The sequence below is a fragment of the Rana temporaria genome, chromosome 1 (assembly GCF_905171775.1).
Source record: "Rana temporaria chromosome 1, aRanTem1.1, whole genome shotgun sequence".
NCBI classification, from domain to species: Eukaryota; Metazoa; Chordata; class Amphibia; order Anura; family Ranidae; genus Rana; species Rana temporaria.
Genome location: NC_053489.1, coordinates 589,724,354 through 589,751,274, shown reverse-complemented (window position 1 = coordinate 589,751,274; position 26,921 = coordinate 589,724,354). Strand labels below are relative to the sequence as shown.

Genomic DNA, 26,921 nt, shown 5'->3' with positions numbered 1-26,921 from the left:
ACAGTCCTCCTTCACTTACCTCATCCTTCCATTTTGCTTTTAAATGTCCTTATTTCTTCTGAGAAATCCTCACTTCCTGTTCTTCTGTCTGTAACTACACACAGTAATGCAAGGCTTTCTCCCTGGTGTGGAGAAAGCCTCTTGAAAGTCAGGAAAGTCAGGACGCTCTCTACTTTGCAGATAGAGAAAGGAGCTGTGTGTTAGTGAGCGTCCTAATACTCCTGCTCGCCCCCTCCCCCCTCAAGAGGCTTTCTCCACACCAGGAAGAAAGCCTTGCATTACTGTGTGTAGTTACAGACAGAAGAACAGGAAGTAGGCATGTGCAAAAGGGAAAAATTTGTTTTGTTTCGTTTTAATTCGTTATTTAATTAATTTCGTTAAGTTAGATTCGTTACATGTGTTAAATTCGTTTTCGGAATCCGTTCGTTTTCGACCGAATTTCGAAAAATCCGGTCGAATTCGAAAATATTTCAACCGTTTTCGGAATTCGTTAGTTTTCGACCGAATTTTCGAAAAATACAGTCGAATTCGAAAAAATTTCGACCGGATTCGAAAACAAATAGTCTCTTTTCGAATAGAATTTATTTTCGAATTCAATTCGAAATTTATTTATTTATTTTTTTCGAATTCCGATCGAATTTTTTTTTTTTTCGAATTTCGATCGAATTTCGTCCGCGGGTTTTCGATTCGGAATCGAAAACGTTCGTTCGGATTCGGTAAATTTATTAATATTGCAATTCGGGAATTCGTATGCATCCGAATGTCCGAATAATGAAAAATGTGTCCGAATTTCGATTCGGAACGAAACGAAATGCACATGCCTAACAGGAAGTAAGGATTTCTCAGAAGAAATAAGGACATTTAAAAGCAAAATCGAAGGATGAGGTAAGTGAAGGAGGACTGCACTGAGGTAAAGGAAGCTATTTAGGGAGGAAAAAAATCCTTTACAACCCCTTTAATCTCAGTATAAATACAGATATTCTGTGGAGCCCTCAGAGGTTTGTTAGAGAACCTTAGTGAACAAACAGCATCATGAAGACAAAGGAACACACCAGACAGGTCAGGGATAAAGTTGTGTAAAAGTTTAAAACAGGGTTAAATTATTAAAAAATATCTTAAGCTTGGAACATCTCACAGAGCACTGTTTAATCCATCATCCAAAAAAGGAAAGACTATGGCACAACTGCAAACCTACCAAGACATGGACGTCCACCTAAACTGACAGGCCGGGCAAGGAGAGAATTAATCAGAAAAGCAGTCAAGAGGTCCATGGTAGCTCTGGAGGATCTGCAGAGATCTACAGCTCAGGTGGGACAACTATTATGCCGCGTACACACGATCAGTCCATCCGATGAGAACGGACCGATGGACCGTTTTCATCGGTTAACCGATGAAGCTGACTGATGGTCCGTCGCGCCTACACACCATCAGTTTAAAAAACGATCGTGTCAGAATGCGGTGACGTAAAACACAACGACGTGCTGAAAAAAACGAAGTTCAATGCTTCCAAGCATGCGTCGACTTGATTCTGAGCATGCGTGGATTTTTAACCGATGGTTGTGCTAACGATCATTTTTTCCCATCGGTTAGGAATCCATCTGTAAATTTAAAGCAAGTTGGCTTTTTTTTAACCGATGGTTAAATAACCTATGGGGCCCACACACGATCGGTTTTGACCGATAAAAACGATCCATCAGACCGATGTCCTCTGTTCAACCTATCGTGTGTACGAGGCCTTAGTCGTGCACTCCACTAATCTGGCCTTTATGGAAGAGTGGCAAGAAGAAAGCCATTGTTGAAATAAAGCCAAAAGAAGTCCCGTTTGCAGTTTGCAAAAAGCCATGTGGGGTACATAGCAAATGTGTGGAAGAAGGTGCTCTGGTCAGATGAGACCAAAATGTTAATTTTTGGCATAAAACAAAACGCTATGTGTAGCGAAAAACTAACACTGCACATCACCCTGCCACCACCATGAAACATGGTGGTGGCAGCATCATGTTGTGGGGATGCTTTTCTTCAGCAGGGACAGTTGGTGGGAAGATGGATGGAGCCAAATACGGGGCATTCTTAGGGAAAAAACTTTAGTCTGCAAAAAACTTGAGACTGGGTCAGAGGCTCACTATCCAGCAGGACAACGACCCTAAACATACAGCCAGAGCTACAATGGAATGGTTTAGGTCAAAGCATATTCATGTGTTAGAATGACCCAGTCAAACTCCAGACCTAAATCCAATTGAGAATCTGTGGCAAGACTTGAAAATTGCTGTTCACAGACGCTCTCCATCCAATCTGACAGAGCTTTAGCTATTTTGCATAGAAGACTGGGCAACTCTCTAGATGTGAAAAGCTGGTAGAGACATAACCAAAACGACTTGAAGCTGTAGTTGCAGTGAAAGGTGGTTCTACAAAGTATTGACTCAGGGGGGCTGAATACAAATGCACATCGCACTTTTCACATACAGGCATACCCCACTTTAAGTACACTCACTTTACATACACTCGCGTGTAAGGACATACCCGTAGGTGTATGTAAAGTGCCTTACAAGTACCGCACAGGCATTTTGCAGCCGCAGTAGAAGGAGCTGAAGCTCCAATCACATAGTCCACCCTGTTCCAGAGTGCCCCTGACACCCCCACTACAGCCTCTGAGACCTCAACTACAGCTCCTGACACCCCCACTACACCCTCAAAGTGAAAAAAAGGTATTGTTTCACTTTAAGTACATTTTCATTTTACATTCATGCTCTGGTCCCATTGTGTACTTAAAAGTGGGGTATGCCTGTATTTATTTGCAAATTTTTTTAATCATTTATCATTTTCATTCCCCTTCACAATTATGTGCCACTTTGTGTTGATCTATCACAAAAAATCCCAATAAAATATATTTACATATTTGGTTGTACCATTACAAAATGTGGAAAATGTTAAGGGGTATGGCTACTTTTTCAAGGCGCTGTATATGCATTACGCGGTTGGCATAAGGTGAAAAATGGACCCAAACCCAACTCAAGACTCCTTGGTGTGATCTTTGCGGATCTTTGAGAAAGAAGAACTTCACTTCAAAATCAGCTAGAAAGGTCAAGAATGGTTTGTTTTAAAGCTTAAAAATATAAATAAAAGGCACTTAGAAAAGTAAGACTGATGCTGCGTACACACGACCGTTTTTCATGACGAGAAAAATGCAATTTTTTAAATTGGTTGTGAAAAACGGCCGTGTGTAGGCTCCAGAGCATTCTTCTCGTCAAGAAAAATGTCTGTTAAAAATTTAGAACCTGCTCTATTTTTTCTCGTCAGTTTTCACGTCGTCGCTTTTCCTTTAATCATCCTTTATTTGATTTTAAACAGCAAAAAACAGCAATTCACAAAAACCCATAAGACATTCCTCTGGTTTAACCCTCTCATTTACATAAGTCAGGGATATCAACATAAGATCCACAGAAAAATAAATAAAAATAAAAATATAACTAAAAAAACATTTCCCCAACATATCATTCTCCATGAGTATACGAGGAAGAAAACACTCGCTATACATTTTAGTTATTCTTATCTTATCGTAATTTCCTTCCCCTCTATCTTATCTGAGGGCAGCTCTCTACTCTGATAACACCTTCTTTGCAATGATACTATTTGTCCCTTTCCTAACGGGATCCCCATGTCCCGCCAGAGTCAGGGCAGTTAAACTGTCTCTCTCTGTTTCGCTTTACTTTACCTCCCTTATACCCCCCTTTCGTAACCTATCCCCCCTCGAAAGAAAAAAAAAAAAGAAGAAAAAAAAATAAATAAATAAAGGAAAAGAAAGAAAGACAAAAGTTTGTCTCCCCCCCCCCCGACCCCCACGCGACCACCCCCTCTCAGTCCACATCCATCAGGGCCTTTCCCTCCTCCGAATATCTAAATATCTAAATATATTCCATTCCGCCCATGTTTCTAGGTATACCTTCCGCTTCTGCCTTGAAGTCCATACTAAGTCCTCCATTCTGTTCAGGTCTTCCACTCTGGTAAGCCACATCTTTACGGATGGGGCCCGTGCCCGCTTCCACAATCCTGGGATACAAGCCCGGGCCGCATTCAAAAGATGGCACACGACTGATTTCCTGTATTGCCTCACTGGTATCTCCACATTGTGTCGCTTTTCTCGTCGTGAAAAACAGTCGCGTGTGTGCTTTAACGAGGGGGAAAAAAAACACGCACATGCTCAGAAGCAAGTTATGAGATGGGGAAATTAGCACAAGCAGCTCAAAGGGTGGCGCCATTTAAATGCAACTTCCCCTTTATAGTGCCGTCGTACGTGATGTACGTCATCGCGCTATGCTCAAGCATTTTTTTTTCACGATCGTGTGTATGCAAGGCAGGCTTGACTGGAATCACGTTGAGAAAAACGTAGTTTTTTCCATGACATGAATAACGGTCGCGTGTACGCGGCATAATAATAAATTTGTGACATGTTGTACATTGTTCTATTTATTATTTTTATTGTCATCATCTGTACTTACATGAAACGTGGCGTTCAAAATGTACTGATATATTAATAACGTCACCATGAGTCTTCATTCCTTTGTCTTTAAAATCCATATCATCAATAATCCCATCAGGTCCTGTAGTATTTTTAACATGGATCTCAAAGGAGAATGGTAAAAATGAGTCTCTGTCTTCTATATTCACCAGTGTGAGGTATGACTCTTCTTTTGCGTAAACACGATATTTTCCACTAACCTCCAGCGAGAAATACGTTGTGTTTTCTGTGCCAACAAATATGAAAAATACACTGTTCATGTTTACTACATTTTGGACTATTTAAAATACCCACAGCATTCAGCCAAGTATTTCATTTCCTGCACTGTAGGGGGTCGCTTAAGCTAGCTTTGCCCACTTAAGAGCTACCCTTGTTTAGATCACTCTTCAGCGAGCATTTGACAGGTGGTGAGTAGGTGTCCTCACCACCCGTTTCAACCCCCTAAAGCCCACACTAGTCTAGTGCATTGCAGTGAGACCCATTTGCTTGAAAGCCAAACGTCACAGGGGGTATAATTCCTGACACAAAATAAGTACACCCCCTGCTACTGCTTTTGCAGCTAAAGGGGGTAGTGGGTGAGGGGTGGATAAAGCGCAGCTCAGCTGTGGGGTTATCCTACCCAAACATTAGTGTGAACAAGATAAAAGGAATGGTGTAGATGAGATTTTAGCTTGTGTCAATGGGTAAGTGCAGCTTGCCTTCAAGTGCATTCATCTCGCATTTGAGACACTTTTTAGCTCATTCCGAGTTAACTGACAGGCACACTTGACTTACCTCTAAGCTGCATCAACCAAGATAGCAAGCAATTGTGCTGCAAGTTTGAAATTGACTTGCTAAACTATTGCTAGATTTACCAGGCTTCACAAGTTTGTTGCACAATTTCAGAAAGTCCACATTGCATGAATCCAAATCAAATTTCTGCAAGTCTGCTGCAAGTTCTGGTTCTGTTATGTTGTGCAATAGTCATCCCACCACAGGGGTCAATGTGACCTGCAAAGCTCTTGCTGTAGACTCACCACTGCAACTTTACTCTTGCTAGGGACTTGCCACACAAATTTCCTACAAATTGCAAAAGTGTCAACTAGAACTTGTGCTTCAAGTGCTCTGCAAGTGTACAACTTGCTAGTAAAAATATGCAGCAAGTTAATAGACTTACAATTCAACACAGCCACAAGTTATCCTTGCTATCTGCTTTTGCATTAAAGCGGAGTTCCGGCCACAATTTCACTTTTTAAATATAAATACCTCTGTAATACACAAGCTTAATGTATTCTAGTAAAGTTAGTCTGTAAACGAAGGTCCGTTTTGTTAGGTTGTTACAGCATTTAGACACTTTATAAAATAGAAATTGACTGGGGCCATCTTAAGTGTGTGCATCATGAAGCCAGACTGTATGACTTCCTGGATTTTAGCCTTGCAAATCTCGCACATGCTCAGTGCTGCACAAGCAGTGTCAGATCAGGTTTCAGCACCTGTGCTGTCCAAGTCACATGATTCTTTGAGACTGGGGAATGCACAGACTCCTGGAAAGTTACACCCACTACATTCACAGGAGTCTGTGCGGTGTAGGTTAGGAAGCATTAAGCACCTAGGTGCAGGAAGTGGGAAGATTAACTATTCTGCCTAGCAACAACACTTTGAAGGCATCTAAAAAAAAAAAAAAATTTGTAAAGGACTAATGACATTTAGTGATGTAATGTTATATTTATGGGTGGAACTCCACTTTAACTTGTATAGGGAGAAAAGCAGTTCTGAAGTATAGATCTCATAAACAAAGGCCCTTGGAGTGACATCTTGATTTCCAGGTTCCATGTAGATCAGTCAGGTTTGGCTCATGCATAGTTACATTGATCCAAGCTAAACCAATGTAACTATGCAAAAACAGCTATACCTGTAATCTAGCTTCACGCTAGCACATAAGGGGTTCTGTTTGGTAGCTATGGATTACTCATCCTAAAGCCTGGTAAACACGGTCGAACTTCCATCGGACAAATCCGTGGATTTTTGTCTGAAAGGCGTTCGCCGTGAAATTGTTCTGCATACAGACCGCAGAACTACGTGTTTTTTCTGCTGTTTAGTGCCACCCTTTGGGCAACTTCTTCTAATGTTGTCTTATGGTTAGCATTGGTTCAGAGCATGCGTATTTGTACTTTGGATTTTAGTCCACACGATTGGATAATTCGACAGAGCACATTTATTGTCGGACAATTTGAGAGCATGACTATACAACATTTGTTGTCGGAACACGTGTGTACAGGCCTTTGGTCTGGTATTGTTTTTTCAGTGCATTAACAAACTCAACATCTGATGCCTACCTGGTATCTTCATATCTTGAAATACAGAATGAATGTGTCTTTGTTGTTCACAGAGGTAAAGGGTACCGTTATTAATATATATACTGAAGTTTACAGTATATACCATATTATTTTGTATGTTAACAGTCTCTTGAACATATTTAGTGTTGTTTTCTTGTGCAGGACATCTTATAGACTTGGATACCACTGTGGAAAGGTAGGAGGACTCTTCAAAGCAGACAAGAATACAGGATAAGTATATGGCGTTACCTGAAAAAAAAATAATACTGTGAACGGTAGCTCCAGTGACACACGAGAACGCATTTAAACATATATATATATGTATATATATATATATATATATATATATATATATATATATATATATATATATATATATATATGTGTTTTCTTGTTAAAATGTTTTTGAATGGAAAGATCTGTAAAAAAAATGCACATTCAGGCCTCGTACACACGACCGGACATGTCCGCTGAAACTGGTCCATCGACCAGTTTCAGCGGACAGATCCAATCGTGTGTACAGGCTAGCAGACAGATTTCCAGCGGACAAATGTTTCTTAGCATGCTAAGAAACATGTCCGCTGGAAAGCTGTCCGGCGGACATGTCCGCTGGTTAGTGCGTCTAACCAGCGGAACGAAATCCCGCGCATGCATCGAATTGATTCGACGCATGCGTGGAAGCATTGAACTCGCGCGAGAGAGAACGTCGGTGTCGTCTACGTCACCGGGTTCTCTGTCCGCGCGGATTTCGATTTGATGGTGTGTACAGCCATCAGACCTGAAATCTCCGAGCGGACCGTTTTCATCGCACATGTCCGCTGGTGTGTACGAGGCCTGAGTTGTGATGCACACATTCCTCCTGCATTATACCGCTGCATTGCATAAAATGGCTATCACATCACCAGTGATGCTCTCCCACAGCCTTTTCTCCTGTAAGCCAACTCAAATCCCTTCTATTCCATGAACTTAAGGCCCGTACACACGATCGGATTTTACAATATATGTCTGATGGATGTGTTGTGTCAGATAATCCGACCGTGTGTTTGCTCCAGCAGACAATTGTTGGTGGAATTAATGACAACAAATGTTGGCTGTTCATGCTCACCAACTGTCTGGCAATAAATCTGTTCCATTTTTGTTTTTTTTTGCCATTCACAACTGCCATCCAAGACATGCAGAAGCTGGTCAAAACACAATTTTATCCAAAATTACAACTAGAGTGTACAATTCAGTTTTCTGTCTTTAATTCCTTTAATCCCTTCAATTTCCTTTTAGTGACTGGTAGGGTTTCCAACTGTCAGTAAATTTAGGGGCAGTTTGTATCAATAATTGTATTTGTTTGTGGTGGATAATTTGACGTGCTTTGTTGACTTTTTAAATGTAAATCAGTCAAACGATTTGTTATTGGTATTGCCAGTGTTTCCATATTGTGTTACATAGTCACATAGTAGGCGAGGTTGAAATAAGACACAAGTCCATCAAGTCCAACCTATGTGTGTGATTATATGTCAGTATTACATTGTATATCCCTGTTTTTTGTGGTCTATCTAATAGTTTTTTTTAATTATCCCCACTGAAACCACTGCCTGTGGAAGAGAATTTCACATCCTAACCGCTCTTACAGTAAAGAATCCTCTACGCAGTTTAAGGTTAAACCGCTTTTCTTCTCATTTTAGTGAATGGCTGTGTGTCTTATTACATTTTTTTTCACAGAAAAGCTTCATCCCTGTTGTGAGGTCACCAGTACGGTATTTGTACATTTAAATCATATCCCCTCTCAAGCATCTCCTCTCCAGAGAGAATAAGTTGAGTGCTCGCAACCTTTCCTCATAACTAAGGTCCTCCAGTCCCTTTATTAGTTTTGTTGCCCTTCTCTGGACTCTTTCCAGTTCCAGCACATCCTTCCTGAGGACCGGTGCCCAGAACTGGACAGCATACTCCAGGTGTGGTCGGACCAGAGTCTTGTAGAGTGGGAGAATTATCGTTTTATCCCTGGAGTTAATCCCCTTTTTAATGCATGCCAATATTCTGTTTGCTTTGCTTGCAGCAGCTTGGCATTGCATGCCATTGCTGAGCCTGTCATCTACTAGGACCCCCGGGTCCTTTGTTGTGTCATGAGGATAAACATAGTAGTTTTGGCTACTGAAGCCCCCCGATTCCCTTGTGAAGACTGAGGAGAAGAAAAAATGCAATACCTTCGTCATCTCTCCTTCCTTAGTAACCACGTTTCCTTCATTATTCTTTATGGGACCAATATGATTTGACCTTTCTTTCTTACTATTTATGTGCTTAAAGAATTTATTGGGATTTTTTTTTACTCTCCTCCACTATGTGCCTTTCGTGCTCTATTTTGGCCGATTGCACCCTTACATTTCTTGTTGCATTCTTTGTAAAGTTGGAATGCTGATGATCCCTCAGCCTTGTATTTTTTGAAGGCCTTCTCCTTTGATTTTATATGCATTTTTACATTGGAGTTAAGCCACCCAGGACTTTTATTAGCTCTTTTAAATGTATTTCCCATTGGGATGCACTAGCTAATGCCCTTATTTAATATGCTCTTAAAGCATACACATTTTCCCTCCGTATTTCTTTGTTCCTAAGATTTTATCCCAATTATTATTTTCTAGCAAGGATCGTCGTTTAGCGAAGTTGGCTCTTTTTAAATTCAATGTCCTTTTATACCCCTTATGTTTCCTACTGTTTATACTGTTTAAATATCAATTGTTTTAGTTTTTAATAGGAGTTTCAGGTTTTTCAGATTGTCAGTTAAAAAATGTGCTCTGTCAGTAAATTTTCTATGTTTTATCAGTAACAAATGCTGCAGGAGGTTGGTAACACTGGTGACTGGTAGCTGTCTCCAAAGAATATTCTCAATTTTGGAACAGCTGCTAAGCCATAGATGCAATACACTTATTTATACTTGGCCCAGAATTATTCTTAAGGTCCCTGTGCAATAACACTTTTTTGTTGCCCAAGGACAAGCTCTTGAAAAAGTATGAAACTTATGCCGCATACACACGATCGTTTTTCGGCATGTAAAAAACAACGTTAAAAAAAGTAACTTAAAACGATCGTGTGTGGGCTTCACATCATTTTTCGAGTTCTGAAAAACGACAAAAAAAAAATTCGAACATGCTGCATTTTTTAACAACGTTTTAAACAATGTCGTTTTTCGGGTTGTAAAAAATTGTGTGTGGGCTTAAACGCCGGGAAAAACCCTCGCAAGCTTAGAAACAAGTTATGAGACTGGATCGCTCGTTCTGGTAAAACTAGCGTTCGTAATGGAGTAAGCACATTCTTCACGCTGTAACAGACAGAAAAGCGCAAATCGTCTTTTACTAACACAAAATCAGCTAAAGCAGCCCAAAGGGTGGTGTCATCCGAATGGAACTTCCCCTTTATAGTGCCGTTGTACGTGTTGTACGTCACCGTGCTTTGCTAGAGCATTTTTTTTTAACGATCGTGTGTGGGCAACGTCGTTTTAATGATGAAGTTAGAAAAAACTTTGGCCTGGATTCAAGAAGCAATTACGCCTGTGTAACCATAGGTTACACAGCGCAATTGCTTACTTGCCCCGGCGTAACGAATGCTCCTGATTCAGGAACCTCGTTACGCCGACTGCAGCCTAAGATCTGCGCGGCATAAGGCTCTTATGCCCGCATATCTTAGGCTGCATTCTTGCGATGGCCGCTAGGTGGCGTTCCCGTTGTGCTCAGCGTATAGTATGCAAATTGCATACCAACACCGATTCACAACGTTGCGCGAGCCCTGCGTACGCAATTTACGTAGTTTCCGTACGGCGGTTTTTGCGTAAGGCTGCCCCCCGCGTCGCGAAATTTGAATTTTACTTAGTTTGCGTAAGTGAATCGTGAATGGCGCTGGACACCTTCACTTTGAAGCAAATGACGTCCCTGCGACGTCATTTGCCGCAATGCACATCGGGAAAGTTTCCCGACGGAGCATGCGCTCTACGATCAATTTAAATGATTCCCGCCCCCTACGGGATCATTTAAATTGCGCGCGCTTGCGCCGGGCATTTTGCCAGCGCGCCCGCGCAATTTACGGAGCTTCAGCTCCGTGAATCGAGGGCAGCACTAAAAAATTGCGGGGGCGCAGGGCAAAAACGTTGCCCTGCGCCTCCGTAAAAATAGCGCAATTCTACCTGAATCCAGGCCTTTGTTTTTACATGCTGAAAATCGATCGTGTGTACGCGGCATTAGACTTTGCACTAGCTTGAAACTTCATTATTTTGTCACTTTGTCACATCCAGTCCAAATGGTGTCAAAAAGCTAACTAGCAAAGTATTCTGAAAATCTCATTGCTAGTCTGAAGAGAGGGAAAGAAGTGCTTTTTCCTTGACACCACTTTAATTGTACATACTGAGAGGTAAGTGTGTCGTAAAGAATACCTCCTGCTTCTTGTCTGCCATAGGAAATGAGCAGTGATCAAGTCTACATGACCAAGAGAGGACGTTTTAGTACCCTCCAGACCCATATCCTTATAGGTGGGCCCCTTAGAACAAGAGGGGCCCTTGTGAAGCTGCACACTCGTACAAATAGTTTGTACGCTCCTGCTATGCAGACAGGGCTGGTGCAAGGATTTTTGGCACCCTAGGCGAAACCTAATTTTGCCGCCCCCCGGCTCCACCCCTGACTCCACCCCCTTTCCCCAGCCCATATAAAGCCTACCTTTTTAATGAAGTGCCCACCAAATGTAGCCCACCAGCACCAATCAATGCAGCCTCACAAGCTCCCATCAAATGCAGCCTCACCAGCGCCTATCAAATGCAGCCTCACCAGCGCCCATCAAATGCAGCCTCACCAGCGCCCATCAAATGCAGCCTCACCAGCGCCCATCAAAAGTAGCCTCACCAGCACCCATCAAATGCAGCCTCACCAGCGCCCATCAAATGCAGCCTCACCAGCGCCCATCAAATGCAGCCTCACCAGCGCCCATCAATGCAGCCTCACCAGCGCCCAGCAAATGCAGCCTCACCAGCGCCCATCAAATGCAGCCTAACAAGGTCCCATCAAATGCAGCCTAACAAGGTCCCATCAAATGCAGCCTCACCAGCGCCCATCAAATGCAGCCTAACCAGGTCCCATCAAATGCAGCCTCACCAGCGCCCATCAAATGCCACCTCTCCAGCGCCTATCAAATGCAGCCTCTCCAGCGCCCATCAAATGCAGCCTAACCAGGTCCCATCAATGAATGTTTGCTTGCTTCCATTCATTCGGGAGTCGGGATACAAACTGACCTCACCAGCCTCACCAGCGCCCATCAAATGCAGCCTCACCAGCGCCCATCAAATGCAGCCTCACCAGCGCCCATCAAATGCAGCCTAACAAGGTCCCATCAAATGCAGCCTCACCAGCGCCCATCAAATGAAGCCTAACCAGGTCCCATCAAATGCAGCCTCACCAGCGCCCATCAAATGCAGCCTAACCAGGTCCCATCAAATGCAGCCTCTCCAGCGCCCATCAAATGCAGCCTCACCAGCGCCCATCAAATGCAGCCTAACAAGGTCCCATCAAATGCAGCCTCACCAGCGCCCATCAAATGCAGCCTCTCCAGCGCCTATCAAATGCAGCCTCTCCAGCGCCCATCAAATGCAGCCTAACCAGGTCCCATCAATGAATGTTTGCTTGATTCCATTCATTCGGGAGTCGGGATACAAACTGATGCTCAGACTGAGTTGCTTGCTGCAGAGAGAAGAGAGTAAGAAAACCAGTGGCCGTGCGCCCCTAAGCAGCAAGGCGCCCTAGGCGGCTGCTTAGTTTGCCTAGTGGTAGCACCGGCCCTGTATGCAGATACCACAACATGACAAGATAGCCTGTACCACATAGCACGACCGGGCAAGGTGGTCTTTTTGAGTAGCCTGACCAAATGTCTGCAGCATATTAGTGAATAATGCAAATTAATAAGATAACAATGTATACATTCAGTTTTTGTTTTTAGCAAATACAGAGAAATGTATAACTTACCCTCAGTAGTTGTGAACCATTCAGGAATACAGACAATACAAAGTAAAATGATTCCTAAGAAGATTTTGAGCAGAGAAGATGTTGCCATTACCATATGCACGTGTAACTGTGAGGTCTCCTCTCTTACAACATTCTGAACTTCTCGTTCCCCACTTACGCGCAGTCTCTAGTCATTTCCTTACTGAGAACAAGCTCTGTAGTTTTGTGTTCTGATAACAATTAGCAACAGAAAAAAGCCACGAGTTTTTGAAGGGGAAGTAAAGATCAGATACAAGTTGTTAGCACATGAAACAGTCATGTATCTTCGCAAAAGTACTAAAAGCTGGCCCAACCTATTGAGTACAACTCAGCGCTTAAGATAATCTTACCCAAATCTAAGAAACTCAATAAATAATCAAATACCAAAAATACAAGCAGCTGCTTAAAGAAAAAAGTCCAATGAAATAAGCAGAAAATATATAAACAGACTCGCACAGAGTCTGATCACAGTCCTGCAGCAGCGCTGCAAACTATACGTTTGTTGTAATCGCAGTTAGTGTTAAATGACCAGATAAGGTGTGCTTCTAATATGAGTGCTCCATTCACCAAAGATGTTCACCACGTGGGGGGATATGGGGTCCCCTTCGGGGGATACACTCACCAGATGGTAGAATAAAATCAGCATTCAATACACATCCTTAATCTCCGTCTGTAGTTTACCACTTTCACAGTATTTAGATGTTCAATCCGCAAGCATTTAGGAAAGAAAAATCCATATAGAGCAGTATCGTTTTGATGAATTTAATGAACCCCCAAACAAATACCCCCTTATACATAAATGCGTACCATAATGATAAAATACCAGGCATTAATGTGTGCATAAATTCCTCACTGGTTCTAGACCCTGAAGACCGCATCGGATCACTTCCTCTGGCGATTTTCTGGTTCGTTCCCCGTGGAGCGCACACGTCACTTCCGGTTTGGATGCTGGAGAGTCACGCCCTGACGCGTGTCGTCACTTTCGGACTTCGTCTGAGGGCGTGACTCTCAAATGCACTAACCGGATTTATATGCTGCATCGCCCACCTCCAATTGATGACAGACGCGCATTTGCGTCATCCGCGTCACCACTAACAATCGGCCGCGATTGCTCGCCTTGCTCAAGTGAGGGCGGAAGTGCTTCTATGTGGCTGTACTGCGCTACTAATGCCATACACTGCTCCCACCATAGACTGCTATTGCAGGAAGCAGAAGCAGCGCCGTACGTCCAGACATGATAGCACCCTTTGCTGGGCTTGTGAAGTGACATAGACCATATAAAACATTTCTAATTGATACAACCTACATAAAATGCATACAAATATAAATATATAAATATACATATATATGCACAAATACCCTGTGCCTCTCCATTGGTATTAAAAAACATGAACATAATATCAATAATCAAGTCCATTATAAAATCAAGTCCATTATAAAACATCATGCTGGATTCATTGATCAATATACCCTGAAGCTTACATATATAAAAATTGGACATAATAACGTCTGTGATGTGTTATATAAAAACAAACAGATATCTATATATGTGTACATGATAGATGTGAACCCATATGTAATTATATTCTGAAATTCAAATGAATAGTGCAAATATTATTGTGCCATCCATATTACTAAATCAATAAAGATATATATATATATATCAATATAATATAAAATAAATATAAATCTGAATATAAAAGGGTAATGAAGGTAAATAAAAAGTGAGTAAAAAGATCCAGAAAGGATCATTTCCTCTATGGGTCATATACATACTACACGAGTTCACTGCCTAAGCCTTAATTTTTTCTCCTGAGTGTTTGACTTCTGCTTGCTGTGAGGATATGGTGATGGCCCCAAGTACACAAGAGATACTGCTCCATCCCTTTAATTCTCCTCATATATTGAGCATTGGCCATTCGAGTACATCTCATTTAGGATCCGTACTTCCTGCTCTAAAACCGGCAGGCTGGGTTAATGGGAGTATGTTAGGCTGGCTAGTATGTATATACAAAACTTCATGAAAAATAACTTTATGAAAAAAATCAATATTCACATCAGACCGGAGGTTAAATCCCAGTCCAATGAACTCAGGTCAAATAAAGAACTAAGGTCAAATAAAGAAAATCACATGTGATTTGACTAAGAATGTGGCGAAAACACACCCGGTTGGGAATGTGTTTAGGGTCTTGTATGATATTCTGCTGTCTTTGGGGTATTGACTTGACCGTTATGTGTCACTAATAAAACAATTAGGGCTGGATTCACAAAGAGTTACGCCGGCGCATCAGTAGATACACCGACGTAACTCGGAATCTAAGCCCGTCGTAAGTTTAAGTGTATGCTCAAACTGAGATACACTTAAACCTAGCTAAGATACGACGGCCTGCGTCGAAATTTGAAAATTTTACGTTGTTTGCGTAAGTCGTCCGTGAATGGGGCTGGATGTAATTTACGTTCACGTCGAAACCAATAAGTCCTTGCGGCGTACTTTGGAGCAATGCACACTGGGATATGTACACGGACGGCGCATGCGCCGTTCGTAAAAAACGTCAATCACGTCGGGTCACCAATCATTTACATAAAACACGCCCCCCTCATCCTCATTTGGATTAGGCGCGCTTACGGCGGCCCCATTTACGCTACGCCGCCGCAAGTTAGGAGGCAAGTGCTTTGTGAATACAGCACTTGCCTCTCTGACTTAAGATGGCGTAGCGTAAATACGATACGCTACCCAGCCGTAAAAATTCGCAGATCTACGTGAATCCAGCCCCTAATGTCCAGTTCCACATTCAAACCTTTAGGCATTAATACATCTGTCAAATATATCCATTTGGTTTCGCGTTTCGATAGTTCGCGAACTCTGTGTGAGCCCCTCCAATGTGGGTCTAAATGTTCGATCCCCCAAAATTCTAGACACGACGGGTCTTGATTATGCTTCAATTTAAAGTGAAGAGACACGTTGTGGTCTTTGAATCCGATTTTTATGTTCTTTATGTGTTCCGCAATTCTTATTCTTAACAGTCTTTTGGTTCGCCCAATGTATAGAAGACCACACGGAAATCTGAGAGCGTAGACAACAAAATTACTGTTGCAAGTAATGAACTGCTTGATCTCAAATTCAAGATTATTGGAAGGTGAAGTAAAGTGGTCCAGCCCCCTTTGTAGTTGCTTCACTTCTCTACATGGTTTGCACTTCCTGCATGAAAAGAAACCGTTTCTGTCCCAAAATGTTTGGGGTTTGGCTGGTAAATCCAAGATCTTCTTCACTACTAGATCCCCATGGTTGGGGGCTTTCCTATAAATAAACTGAGGTTTTTGAGGTATTAGAGGGCCAAGTTTTTTGTCTAATAATAAAATATGCCAGTGCTGATTAAAAATGGCCTCCACTTCTTTGTATTGGCTGTGGAACTGAGAGATGAAACCCCATTCCTTTGAATTATTTTCTGGGGATTTCCGTTCTGTTTTATCTTCTTTCTCTTTCAGACATATGTCTCTGGAGACCGTTCCTACTTCTTCTACAATTTTATTGAGAAATTGTGGATTATATCCTTTCACTTCAAACCTCGCTGTTAGAACACGGTATTGGGTGAGGAAATTGCTGGTTTCAGAGCAATTGCATTTTACCCTCATGATCTGACCTTTCGGGATATTCCTGAGCCATTGTGGATGATGTCCACTAGTGATCGGTAAATAGCTGTTCCTATCTGTGGGTTTAAAAAACACTTTGGTTTCTAGTTTATTATTCTGTCGGTAAACCGTCACATCTAAAAAATGTATCATCTCGCTGTGCCACTCCGATGTCAATCTGATGTTGTTACTGTTTAAAAAATCTTGCAATGACTCTTCTGGGCCCGCCCAGATAAAAAATAGATCATCGATAAAACGTTTGTAAAAAATAAGCTCAGATTTTCTTTCTTTAAAAATTGATTTGTCCTCCCACTCGGCCATGAATAAGTTAGCAATGCTTGGAGCGAACTTCGCTCCCATTGCTACGCCCCTCTTTTGTATATAAAACTCATTTCCGTACCAGAAGTAGTTGTGTGAGAGACAAAAGTTGAGGTCATGGCCGATAAAAACTTTCTGGTTGTGGGGTAAATCTTCCCTTTGGCTCAGGGCCCAATTTAGGGCCAGCGTGACATCATCGTGTTGTATAATGGAGTACAACAGAGCCACATCCGCTGTAACCAATAGTGCCTGTTGGCCTTCTTCCGAAATGACATTGTGCAAACAATTTAAAAAATCTTTAGTGTCCTTCAAATATGACCTAGTCATTCTTAGGCCCCATACACACGAGAGGATTTATCCGCGGATACGGTCCAGCGGACCGTATCCGCGGATAAATCCTCTCGAGGATTTGCGCGGATTTCCATGCGATGGAGTGTACTCACCATCGAATCGAAATCCGCGCCGAAATCCTCTGGCGATGACGTGTCGCGCCGTCGCCGCGATTATGACGCGGCGACGTGCGCGACGCTGTCATATAAGGAATTCCACGCATGCGTCAAATCATTACGACGCATGCGGGGGATCCCTTCGGACGGATGGATCCGGTGAGTCTGTACAGACCAGCCGATCCATCTGTTGGGATGGATTCCAGCGGATAGATTTGATAGCATGTCATCAAATATTTATCCGCTGGAAATCCATCCCAGGGGATAAATATTCGCGGAAACAGATCCGCTGGAGTGTACACACCATAGGATCTATCCGCTGAAACCCATTCTCTGGTATTTTTCAGCGGATGGATTCTATCGTGTGTATGGGGCCTTACACTTTTCTGTAGGAAATTGTCTAAATATTGTCCCATTCTTGCAGCGATCGAATCTATGCTGTTGACAATTGGTCTGGCTGGTGGATTTGTAGGATTTTTATGAATTTTTGGTAAGGTATAGATGGTGGGAATTTTAATACTAGCCGGTACCAAAAAATTCATTTTTTAGAGAGTACTCCAGAAGAAGATCCTATTCCTACTAACACTTCCCGTTGATCTCTGAATGCTTGTGTGGGATCATGGTCCAATAGCTCATAGGTGGCTTTGTCAGATAACATATCTATAATCTGTCCATGGTAAAAGTCTTTGGAGAGTATCACTACTCCGGAGATTGGTTGATGTTGGGTTTCCGTTTCCGGGGGGAGTGGCCTGAGCATGGAGGAGTGAGGAAGCGTGTGAGGAGCTCCTAGCGGGATCACCGCATGCACCCGACAGAGGATCGACATTGAGCATTGGAAACAAGCAGAGCGTGCACTTCAGAGCGCCTATCCCAGTGTCAGTGACGAGCGGCTATATATGCTGTTTCGCCGCGCTGCGGCTGCCGACGAACGAAGTATACAAGCCAGCTGAGTTGAGTGGCAGGGAGCGGAGCAAAACAGAGCGCTCACTGCAGAGTGCCTGTTCCAGTACTTACCCTGGTGAGCGAGCCCTGTAGCTGTGTACGGGGGGCCGGTGCTGAAGAGCGGAGCTTCCACACCAGAGAGCGGGTCAGCACTGGCACATGTCGCGCCGTGGAAGAAGACCCGGAAGGAGTTCCCGTGTATCAAGCACCCAAGCACACTCCTACATTACCCGCTATCTCAGGGCTCAGACGGACGCGACGCTGCAGTCGCTGGAGAACACCAGGGAGAGAAGCAGCAGCACGAAAGACCCCTCAGAGATGGCAGCTGCAGGAAATGCTGTGAAGGGTAGACGGGACTCTCTACTAGAGGTAATATCTGCAGCACCAGCGGTGACATCTATGCTGAATAAAGGTATGCCTAAGGGGGGAGACCCCTCCACTGAAGTTGTGGCAAACAGGAGGGGGGAGGGAATGACATGTCTGGAGAATAGTAACAAGGTCCCACAGACCCAGGAGAATAAGGGACAAGAGACTATATCAGATATGGAGCAGCTTAGAGCACTTATTCAGGCGCTCCCCACAAAGGAGGACATACAGACTCTAACTAAAACTATTATGAATACACTAAGAGAGGAGATAGAAGAAGTGCGTGCTGGAGTGGAAAGGGGTGAACATAAAATAACAAACTTAGAGGTGCAAAACAGCAAATTGGAGCACAGACTGTTGAATATGGAAGGAGAGCTCATGAGACAGCACCAACAGATGGCTGCGTTACAGCTACACAGTGAGGAGGCTGAGGATAGAAGCAGACGAAATAATATCCGCATTAAGGGGGTCCCTGAAAATTTGGAAGGCCCCGCCCTGAGAGAGGCGGCCGTAACCATATTTAATTTAATTTTGAATAGACCTGCTGATACGTCAATCGAACTGGATCGGGTCCATAAAGTCCCTACTTTTCGCCATCCTGCCCAAGGGGGCCCTAGAGATGTGGTCTGTAGAGTACACTTCTTTAGGGTAAAGGAAGACATTATGCGGGCAGCCTGGAAGGAGGGAGTGATAAAATGGGAGGGTGGGGACATACAGGTCTATCCAGATCTTTGCAGGCTCACAAAATGGAGAAGACGTTTGTTAAAACCTCTCTTGGAGTATATTCGCCTTAAAGAAGCCACGTATCGATGGGGATATCCTCTGGCAGTAATCATAAAAAAAGAAGGGCAGAACTTTAACTTAAGGTCCCCTGCCCAACTAATAGAACTATTTCAGTTTCTGGGGGCTGAGCGCATAGAAGTGCCGAACTGGTTAGATTCACCCATAATAATGGACAGATATTAATCCAAAGTGATAAAGGGGACTATCGTCATGTAGGAAATACAGGAGCAGAGCCCCCATAGAGTAAGAAGAGGAAAACGGACAGTTTGTTTTTTTTTTATTTTTTTGACAAATCTTTGATATCTCATCCCTATATGGTTTTCGTATAGGTTTGTGGGGAGAGGGCCCGGACCTGAATTCCTCTTGTCTCGGTGTTTTTTTTTCCTTTTTTCTTTTTTTTTTTTTTCTATTGTTGCGCTTGTTTTGCTTTTTTGGAGGAGGGGTGGAGTGGTGGGTTAAATATTTAAATATACACTGAATGATATATAAAATAAGGGGGCTGTGTTAGAAGTGTATAGGTAAAGAGTATATATAAGCTATACAAAGGTAGGCACAACGAATGGTGCATATTTTTTTTTTTTTTTTTTGGTATGAGCTATCTGATATATGGAGGTTATATATATCATGCACCGATATAAGGAGGCTATTCATATCATGTACCATATATAGAAAGGAGTGACAGAGGTGAAGGATCAAATGCCTGCATGAGAGAGATAGGACTGCTCCACCCCCCCACCCCTTTTTTTTTTTTTTTTTTATGGGGGAGTTAAGTAGTTAAGTAGAGGGGAAGGGAGGGGGTAGAGGGAAGGAGAAAGGAAGGGAAAGGGAGAGGGAGAATAAAGTTGCAGATACATCTCCCCATCGGGGAGAATAGGCAGAAGAATAAAACGCCCTCTCTGAGGCCCAATAGAAGGGAGGGGGAATGGGGGGGGCACGAGGTGTCTCTTTTTTGTAGTGGGGTGGGTGTTTTGGGGGGGATGTGTGTAGTATCTTTTTATAGGGGGGATGGATCCCTGATATTTTAGGGAGGTTAAAAAGGGGGGGCATAAGTGCCATTAAGGAGGGGGGGGTAAATAGTAAAGATGGGGTCACAAATAATGGGCACACATAGTAAAGTCATCACAGACATTAAAACTGATTGCAATTGCGGTCACAATGATAAGTGGGGTGTACTCCCACCTTTTGTTTTTTGTTTTTTTTTCTTTTTTCTCTGTGTCCTTTTCCTCTTTTTTTTTGGTTCAAAGGGGCATGAGAATATTATCACTATATACACGAATACACGAATATGGAAGAGTGGTCACGGGGGAAATAGAAGTACTAGGTGGGGAATAGGGGGGGAGGGTAATGGGCCAAGGAGGGCAAGAGTAGGGTGGGAAATGGAAATAAAAATTTAAAAGATTAGCTATCAGGTGCTGGTAAACAAGACTCCCCTTCTGTCTTTTTTCTTTTTCAAGCATACCCCCGATACCTGTCTATGAGGTTCAAGAAAGAAAATAGGGCTTGTATATTGAATAATTGAATGGATTATTGAATAATTGTATATTGTATATAGATGTTAAGGGGATGCGTATAGAAGTTTGTATGCATAAGATGGAGGATGCAAATATGCTAAATGTCTTCCCTTACCCTAAATATGCTAAAGAAAGAAGTCTGATTTTTTTTTTTTTGCTGTTTTTTTGTTTTTTGTTTTTTTGCTTTAATGATATGTAGAAGTGTAGCGGGTTGCTATTGGGGTCTGGTTACGGTGGGGAGGGGTGAGGTACAAATTTTGAGGGGATGAGGGGAGGGGAGGGGAGGAGGGGAGGAGAGATAGTATTTTCTTTTTCTCCAGGGATCTCCTTCTTTCCCTCCCTTCTCTCATCCTCTTTTCTTTTTTCTTTTCTTCTTCTTTTTGTCTTTTTTTTGTCCAAAAGACTGGGAGATACCTCCCAGTGGAGCTATCTCCAAGGGAGAACGCTTGGAATAAGGGGGTGATTCTGAAGCGGAGGTGAAGGTATATAGGATAAAGTTAACATTAGGGCAATGCGAAACGACTAACGGGGTGCATGTGGGATAACGCAGGGGAGATCTGGATCCGCTACCCTCGCTCTCTTCTGCACATACATTCTCCCCACTAAAAACGCTTCTCCTCCAATTGGAGGTAAACCGGAAGCGTTAAATAAAGGGATAGGGACTTTTTCTCTGGTCCCTTTTTTTTTTTTTTTTTTGCGTGGTTTTGTTTTTGTCCCTTCCGCGCCTGCGGTGGTTGGCCCCCAATATCAGGGGGGACACGAGAGGGGGGCGGAAGGGTAATTACTCGGGCACTTGGACGAGTGACTAGTTCTCGAGGTACGGGGGAAAGGGAGGGGGGTTTCTTTTTTTTTTTTTTTCTTTTTTTTTTTGTCTGTCTCTCTCCCCTTTTTCTCCCCCTCGCACCGTAGTTTCTATTTTGTACTACTGGCTCCCTTTGTGAGGTATACCAGATTAGAAAGGCGATAAAATGGACATAATAAATTTTACATCGTACAACGTCAAGGGCCTGAACAGCCCAGAAAAACGTACTAAATTAATGGCAGAACTCAGTAGAATCAAAGCTCAAGTAATCTTTTTACAAGAGACACATTTCAGAAGAGATAAAATTCCAAGACTGGGCAATCAAAGATATCCGACAGTGTACCATGGCGCCTCCCAAACATCCAAAGCGAACGGGGTGGCAATTATGCTCTCAAAACAAATTATTTGGAAAGAATCAAATGTAATTACGGACGACGTAGGAAGGATGTTAATAGTGAAAGGAGAATTAGGGAATCAAAAAGTTACTCTGGCGAATCTGTATTTACCCAATGAGGATCCTATATCTACACTGGAAAAATACTTGGAAGTGGTACAACAAAACAAGGAAGGGTTTCTAATTTTGGGGGGCGATTTAAATATAGCTCTGGACCCAGCAATAGACGTGTCAAGGGGAGTATCTCATATATCTAATACAAAATTACGTAAAGCAAGGCGTCTACTGAAAGATACACAGTTAATAGATAGCTGGAGGATAATGCATGCGTACGACAAGGATTATAGTTTTTTTTCCGCAAAGCATAAGACATACACAAGGTTAGACTATATTTTTTTAGACCAGAACATTCTCTCTAGGTTACGAGATGCAAAAATAGGATCTTTCACAATATCTGATCAAGCGCCAACCAATTGCAGCATAGAATGGGGTGAGAGAGGCCCACGAGAATGGAACTGGAGAGTTAATGAGACACTCCTAAAAGATCCGGAATATGAGAAACAGATAGCCCAGGAACTGGATAATTTCTTCTCTACTAACGATCTGGATGAAACGCTGCCTATGAGTATATGGGAAACACATAAATGCTATCTGAGAGGAGTGCTTATATCATTGGGGGCACACAGAAAACGTACTCAGAGTGCTAAACTCGATAGTCTGCTGGGGGAAATCCAATCGCTGGAAACGGCACATAAGAAACTACAGTCGCACCAGATAGGAGAGAAATTGGCGGGATTGCGGGAAAAATTCAATCTTATGTTAACGGATAAAGCAAAAGCTACACTGAATAGGTGTAAAAGAACTTATTATGAATATGGGAATAAACCCAGCAGACTATTGGCAAATGCACTCAGAGACACGAGAGCCCGTAACCAGATCGAGAAAATTAAAACACAGGGGAACGGGATGGTGAGCTCTACACAACAAATAGCGGAAGCATTTAGAGATTATTACTCAAACCTATATAATCTAGAAAAGCAGTGTTTAAGACCAAACCTTGTGGAAAGAGAAGAAATTATCAAGGATTACTTAGTGTCCTCAGAAATGCCAAGGATACCCAAAGAAAGCGCAGAGAAGATAGACGGCCCGATTACTGTAGAAGAATTTGTGGGAGCACTGGGCGCCTTAAAAGCGGGAAAGGCGCCAGGTCCCGACGGATATACACTGCGATACTATAAAATCTTCGCGGAAAAACTGGCGCCTAGGTACGTAGCGGCATTTAACTCGATCCGCGATGGACAGAGGATGCCGGCGGAAACCTTGCTGGCTGAGATTGTAGTGATCCCCAAGGAAGGGAAAGACCCTGCCCAGTGCTCCAGCTATCGGCCAATATCTTTGCTGGATGTTGATTTAAAGATTCTAGCGAAGATTTTGGCCGATAGAATACTAACATATATCCCGTTATTGATACATCCTGACCAAGTGGGGTTTACCCCGGGCAGAGAGGGTAGAGAGAACACTCAAAGGGTAATAAGTACAATATACCTTGCCCAACAACGCCATAAGCCTGCAGTTCTGATATCCGCGGATGCAGAAAAAGCGTTCGATAGGGTGGAATGGGGGTATTTAAAAGCGATGTTATCACATATTGGTTTGGGGAAGGGTGTACAGAACTGGGTCACAAGCTTATACTCCTGCCCATCGGCAAGAGTTAGAGTAAATGGGAAAAAATCAGACCCCTTCCCTATTCATAATGGTACCCGGCAGGGATGCCCGCTATCCCCAATTATATTTGTTCTCTCGCTGGAGCCTTTCTTAAGAATTATAAGAGCAAATAATGATATACGGGGTATCCGGGTAGGGGAGGTGGATTATAAGGTGGCAGCATATGCCGATGATCTACTGTTCACATTAACATCCCCGATAACATCGCTTCCATGCTTATTAGCAGAAATAAAAAGATACGGAAAAATTTCCAATTTCAAAGTAAATTATAACAAATCAGAAGCAATGGGAGTTGAGGTGGACAGTAGATTGCGGCAACAACTAGCCAGTAATTTCCCTTTTAGATGGACGGAATCCCATGTAGAATATTTAGGGACAAAAATACCAAGAAACTTGGGTAGGCTTTATGAACTCAATTTTCTACCCTTATTAAAACAAATAAAACTAGATCTACTAAGGTGGGACAAAGAAATCTTTTCATGGTTTGGCCGAATAAACATAGTTAAAATGAATACTATGCCTAGACTACTCTATTTATTTCAGACTCTTCCCATAACACTCCCGAGGGGATTTTTGAAAGACTTAAGCTCTAAATTTACGAAGTTTATATGGGCAGGAAAACCGGCCAGAGTCCGGAGGAACATATTGATCTTACCCAAAGAAAAAGGAGGAGTGGGCCTACCAGACCCTATGGGGTATTACGAGGCTTCTCATCTTGCACGAGTTGTGGACTGGTGTTCACATCAGGCAAACAAACCCTGGGTGAACCTGGAACAAGAAGTAAGCAATATCCCCATAGAAGGAATGGCGTGGCTGGATATGAATAAGATATCCCAGTCTGCAAAGAAACATCCCATGATAAAGGCCACACTTAGAGTTATCAGAAGGATAGGTATGAAATCGAATCTGGTGAAGTGTATTGGCCCTATGACACCTATTCTGGGAAACCCGAGCTTTGAGCCAGGTATAAGAGACCGACAGTTCAAAAACATAAGACGGAAGGGAGCCAGTAGGTTGATACACTTCACGAGAGAAAACCATGTAATGCAGAGTGAAGACTTAGAGATGGCATATGGAGAAGATATAGACAGTTGGAGACGAAATCAACTAAGAACGTTTCTAGGCTCTCTGAAGATCCATGAGGCAGAAATAGGAAGCCTCTCCAAATTTGAGGAAATCTGTTTAAAAAAAGAACCAATGAGACATATGTTGTCCTATATGTATAATATATTGACTGAAGTTAACGCCCCACAAGAGCTTGTCTTTATGCAGGCATGGGAAAAGGATCTGGGCATCAAGTTCACTGAGACACAGAAAAACAAGATTTTTGCATTCACACATAAGGCCTCAATTGCATCTAGGTACCAGGAGGGGGGATACAAAGTCCTGACAAGGTGGTATAGGACACCATCAATACTAAACCGGCTCTTCCCTAATACGTCCAAAGTCTGCTGGAGATGTCAGAAGGAAGAGGGCACTATGGTGCATATATTCTGGGACTGTCGGGTGATAAGAGAATTCTGGGAGATGGTCTCGGAGACGGTCCTGGAAATCACCGGGATTGACCTGGGACACAGACCCGCGGCGTTCTTGTTACTCGACATTCCCATATCAATGGAAAAATATAAACAATCCCTAATACGTCATCTGATAACAGCTGCGAAGGCGTGTATACCAATCTTATGGAAGAACACCTCGTCCCCAACCAAATCGCAATGGCTAAGTAGAATAAACGAGATACAGATGATGGAGAACCTCACAATGGGAATACAGGAACGAGAGGAGACCTACTGGAGGGTATGGACTCCATATAGGGAATACAGGGAGCGGAGCAGGTAGGGGGGGAAGAGGGGAGAGACTACGGCCGACTTTTTTTTTTTTTTTTTTTTTTTTTGTTGTGGGAAGGGGGGGGGGGGGGGGAGGTTAGGGAGGGTGATTAATAATCGCGGAGGCACAGGACCCCTCTCTGAGGATGGTATAAGAAGACCGTGGTTATATACAAGAGAGGAGACCGGGGCTGTAGAAGGGGGACCAGAAGGGGTACAGGAGGTCGCAATATAAAGCATAAGAAATGTTAAGATAAGGAGTGCAATGTATGTTGTAAAGATGAAGCTGTACCTAGTCTGACTTGTATGTAGAAAATAGATATAAAATAAAGAATTAAAAAAGAGAGTATCACTACTCCACCCCCTTTATCCGCTGGTCTACTGATTATGTCTTTGCGTTTTTCCAGTAGTTCTATACCATCCTGGATATGTTTTAAGCTGACATTTCTTTTGGGTCTTAAGTGATTTAAATCTCGCAAAACCAGTCCCTTAAAAACTTCAACTTGATGGTTGGGATTGTTGAGTGGATTAAATAGGGACGTGTTCTTTAATCCACTATTAACCACCCCTTGATGATTGTTAATTGTCACTGTTTGTGTATTTAAACCCACAAAGTATTTTTTAATGTTTAATTTCCTAATGTACTTGTGTACGTCTATGTACACATCAAACTTGTTTACCGTTTTTTTTACTCCACATTTGAGGCCCATATTTAAAATGTTCAATTCCTTGTGCGTTAGCTCAACTGGACTTAAATTGAAGATACCATTAGTTATTGGTGCTCCAGAGGATAAACCGCAAAATGACCATTCTAGAAAGCAAAATAAATGAGTTACAACAATAATTAGATCCCATAAAAGATACACAACCTATTATTGATTTTAACACTAGGACCAACAAAAGGTTGGAGAAAGTTGATAAGGACACACAGAAAAAGAAAATAAATAAATATCACAGGGATATGGGCGATTACAACACTAACAATATTTATGCATGGCAATCACTATTGCCTGACAATTTAAATTTGGTGGTGAAGCCACCATCTGAGGAACCTTTGACCAATGTAGCCGATACACCTCATCCAGGGAGAAGATTGGAAAATATGAGTGATGATGAAGTTGATATTGATTCTCCTGCACAATTTTCCACTCCAATAAGAAGAGGAAAAGGAAAACTCAGGGGAGGAAGGGGTAGAGGGACGAATCCAAATCAACAACCCACATCCTACCCCACCCCCACATATAATCACTACCAACCATTGGCTACACAGAAAAATACTTATAACAATGCCCCACCACCGCATTCTTTTTTAGGGAGAGGAGGGGGGGCAGAGAAGGGGGAGGGGTCA

General features: G+C 42.6%; 1 protein-coding gene across 1 annotated transcript in view; it reads right to left on the bottom strand.

Moving 5' to 3' along the window:
- LOC120924273 overlaps nucleotides 1–12,997 on the bottom strand; it is a 38,620-nt gene extending 25,623 nt beyond the window's left edge. Inside the window, exons 1-3 of the mRNA XM_040335129.1 lie at nucleotides 12,813–12,997; nucleotides 6,829–7,077; nucleotides 4,494–4,739 (exon numbers count right to left, since the gene is read on the bottom strand). Coding sequence (XP_040191063.1) covers nucleotides 4,494–4,739; nucleotides 6,829–7,077; nucleotides 12,813–12,906 — 589 coding nt within the window. The 5' untranslated portion in view covers nucleotides 12,907–12,997. The remainder of the gene's footprint in view (nucleotides 1–4,493; nucleotides 4,740–6,828; nucleotides 7,078–12,812) is intronic.
- Between the last annotated feature and the right edge of the window lie 13,924 nt (nucleotides 12,998–26,921).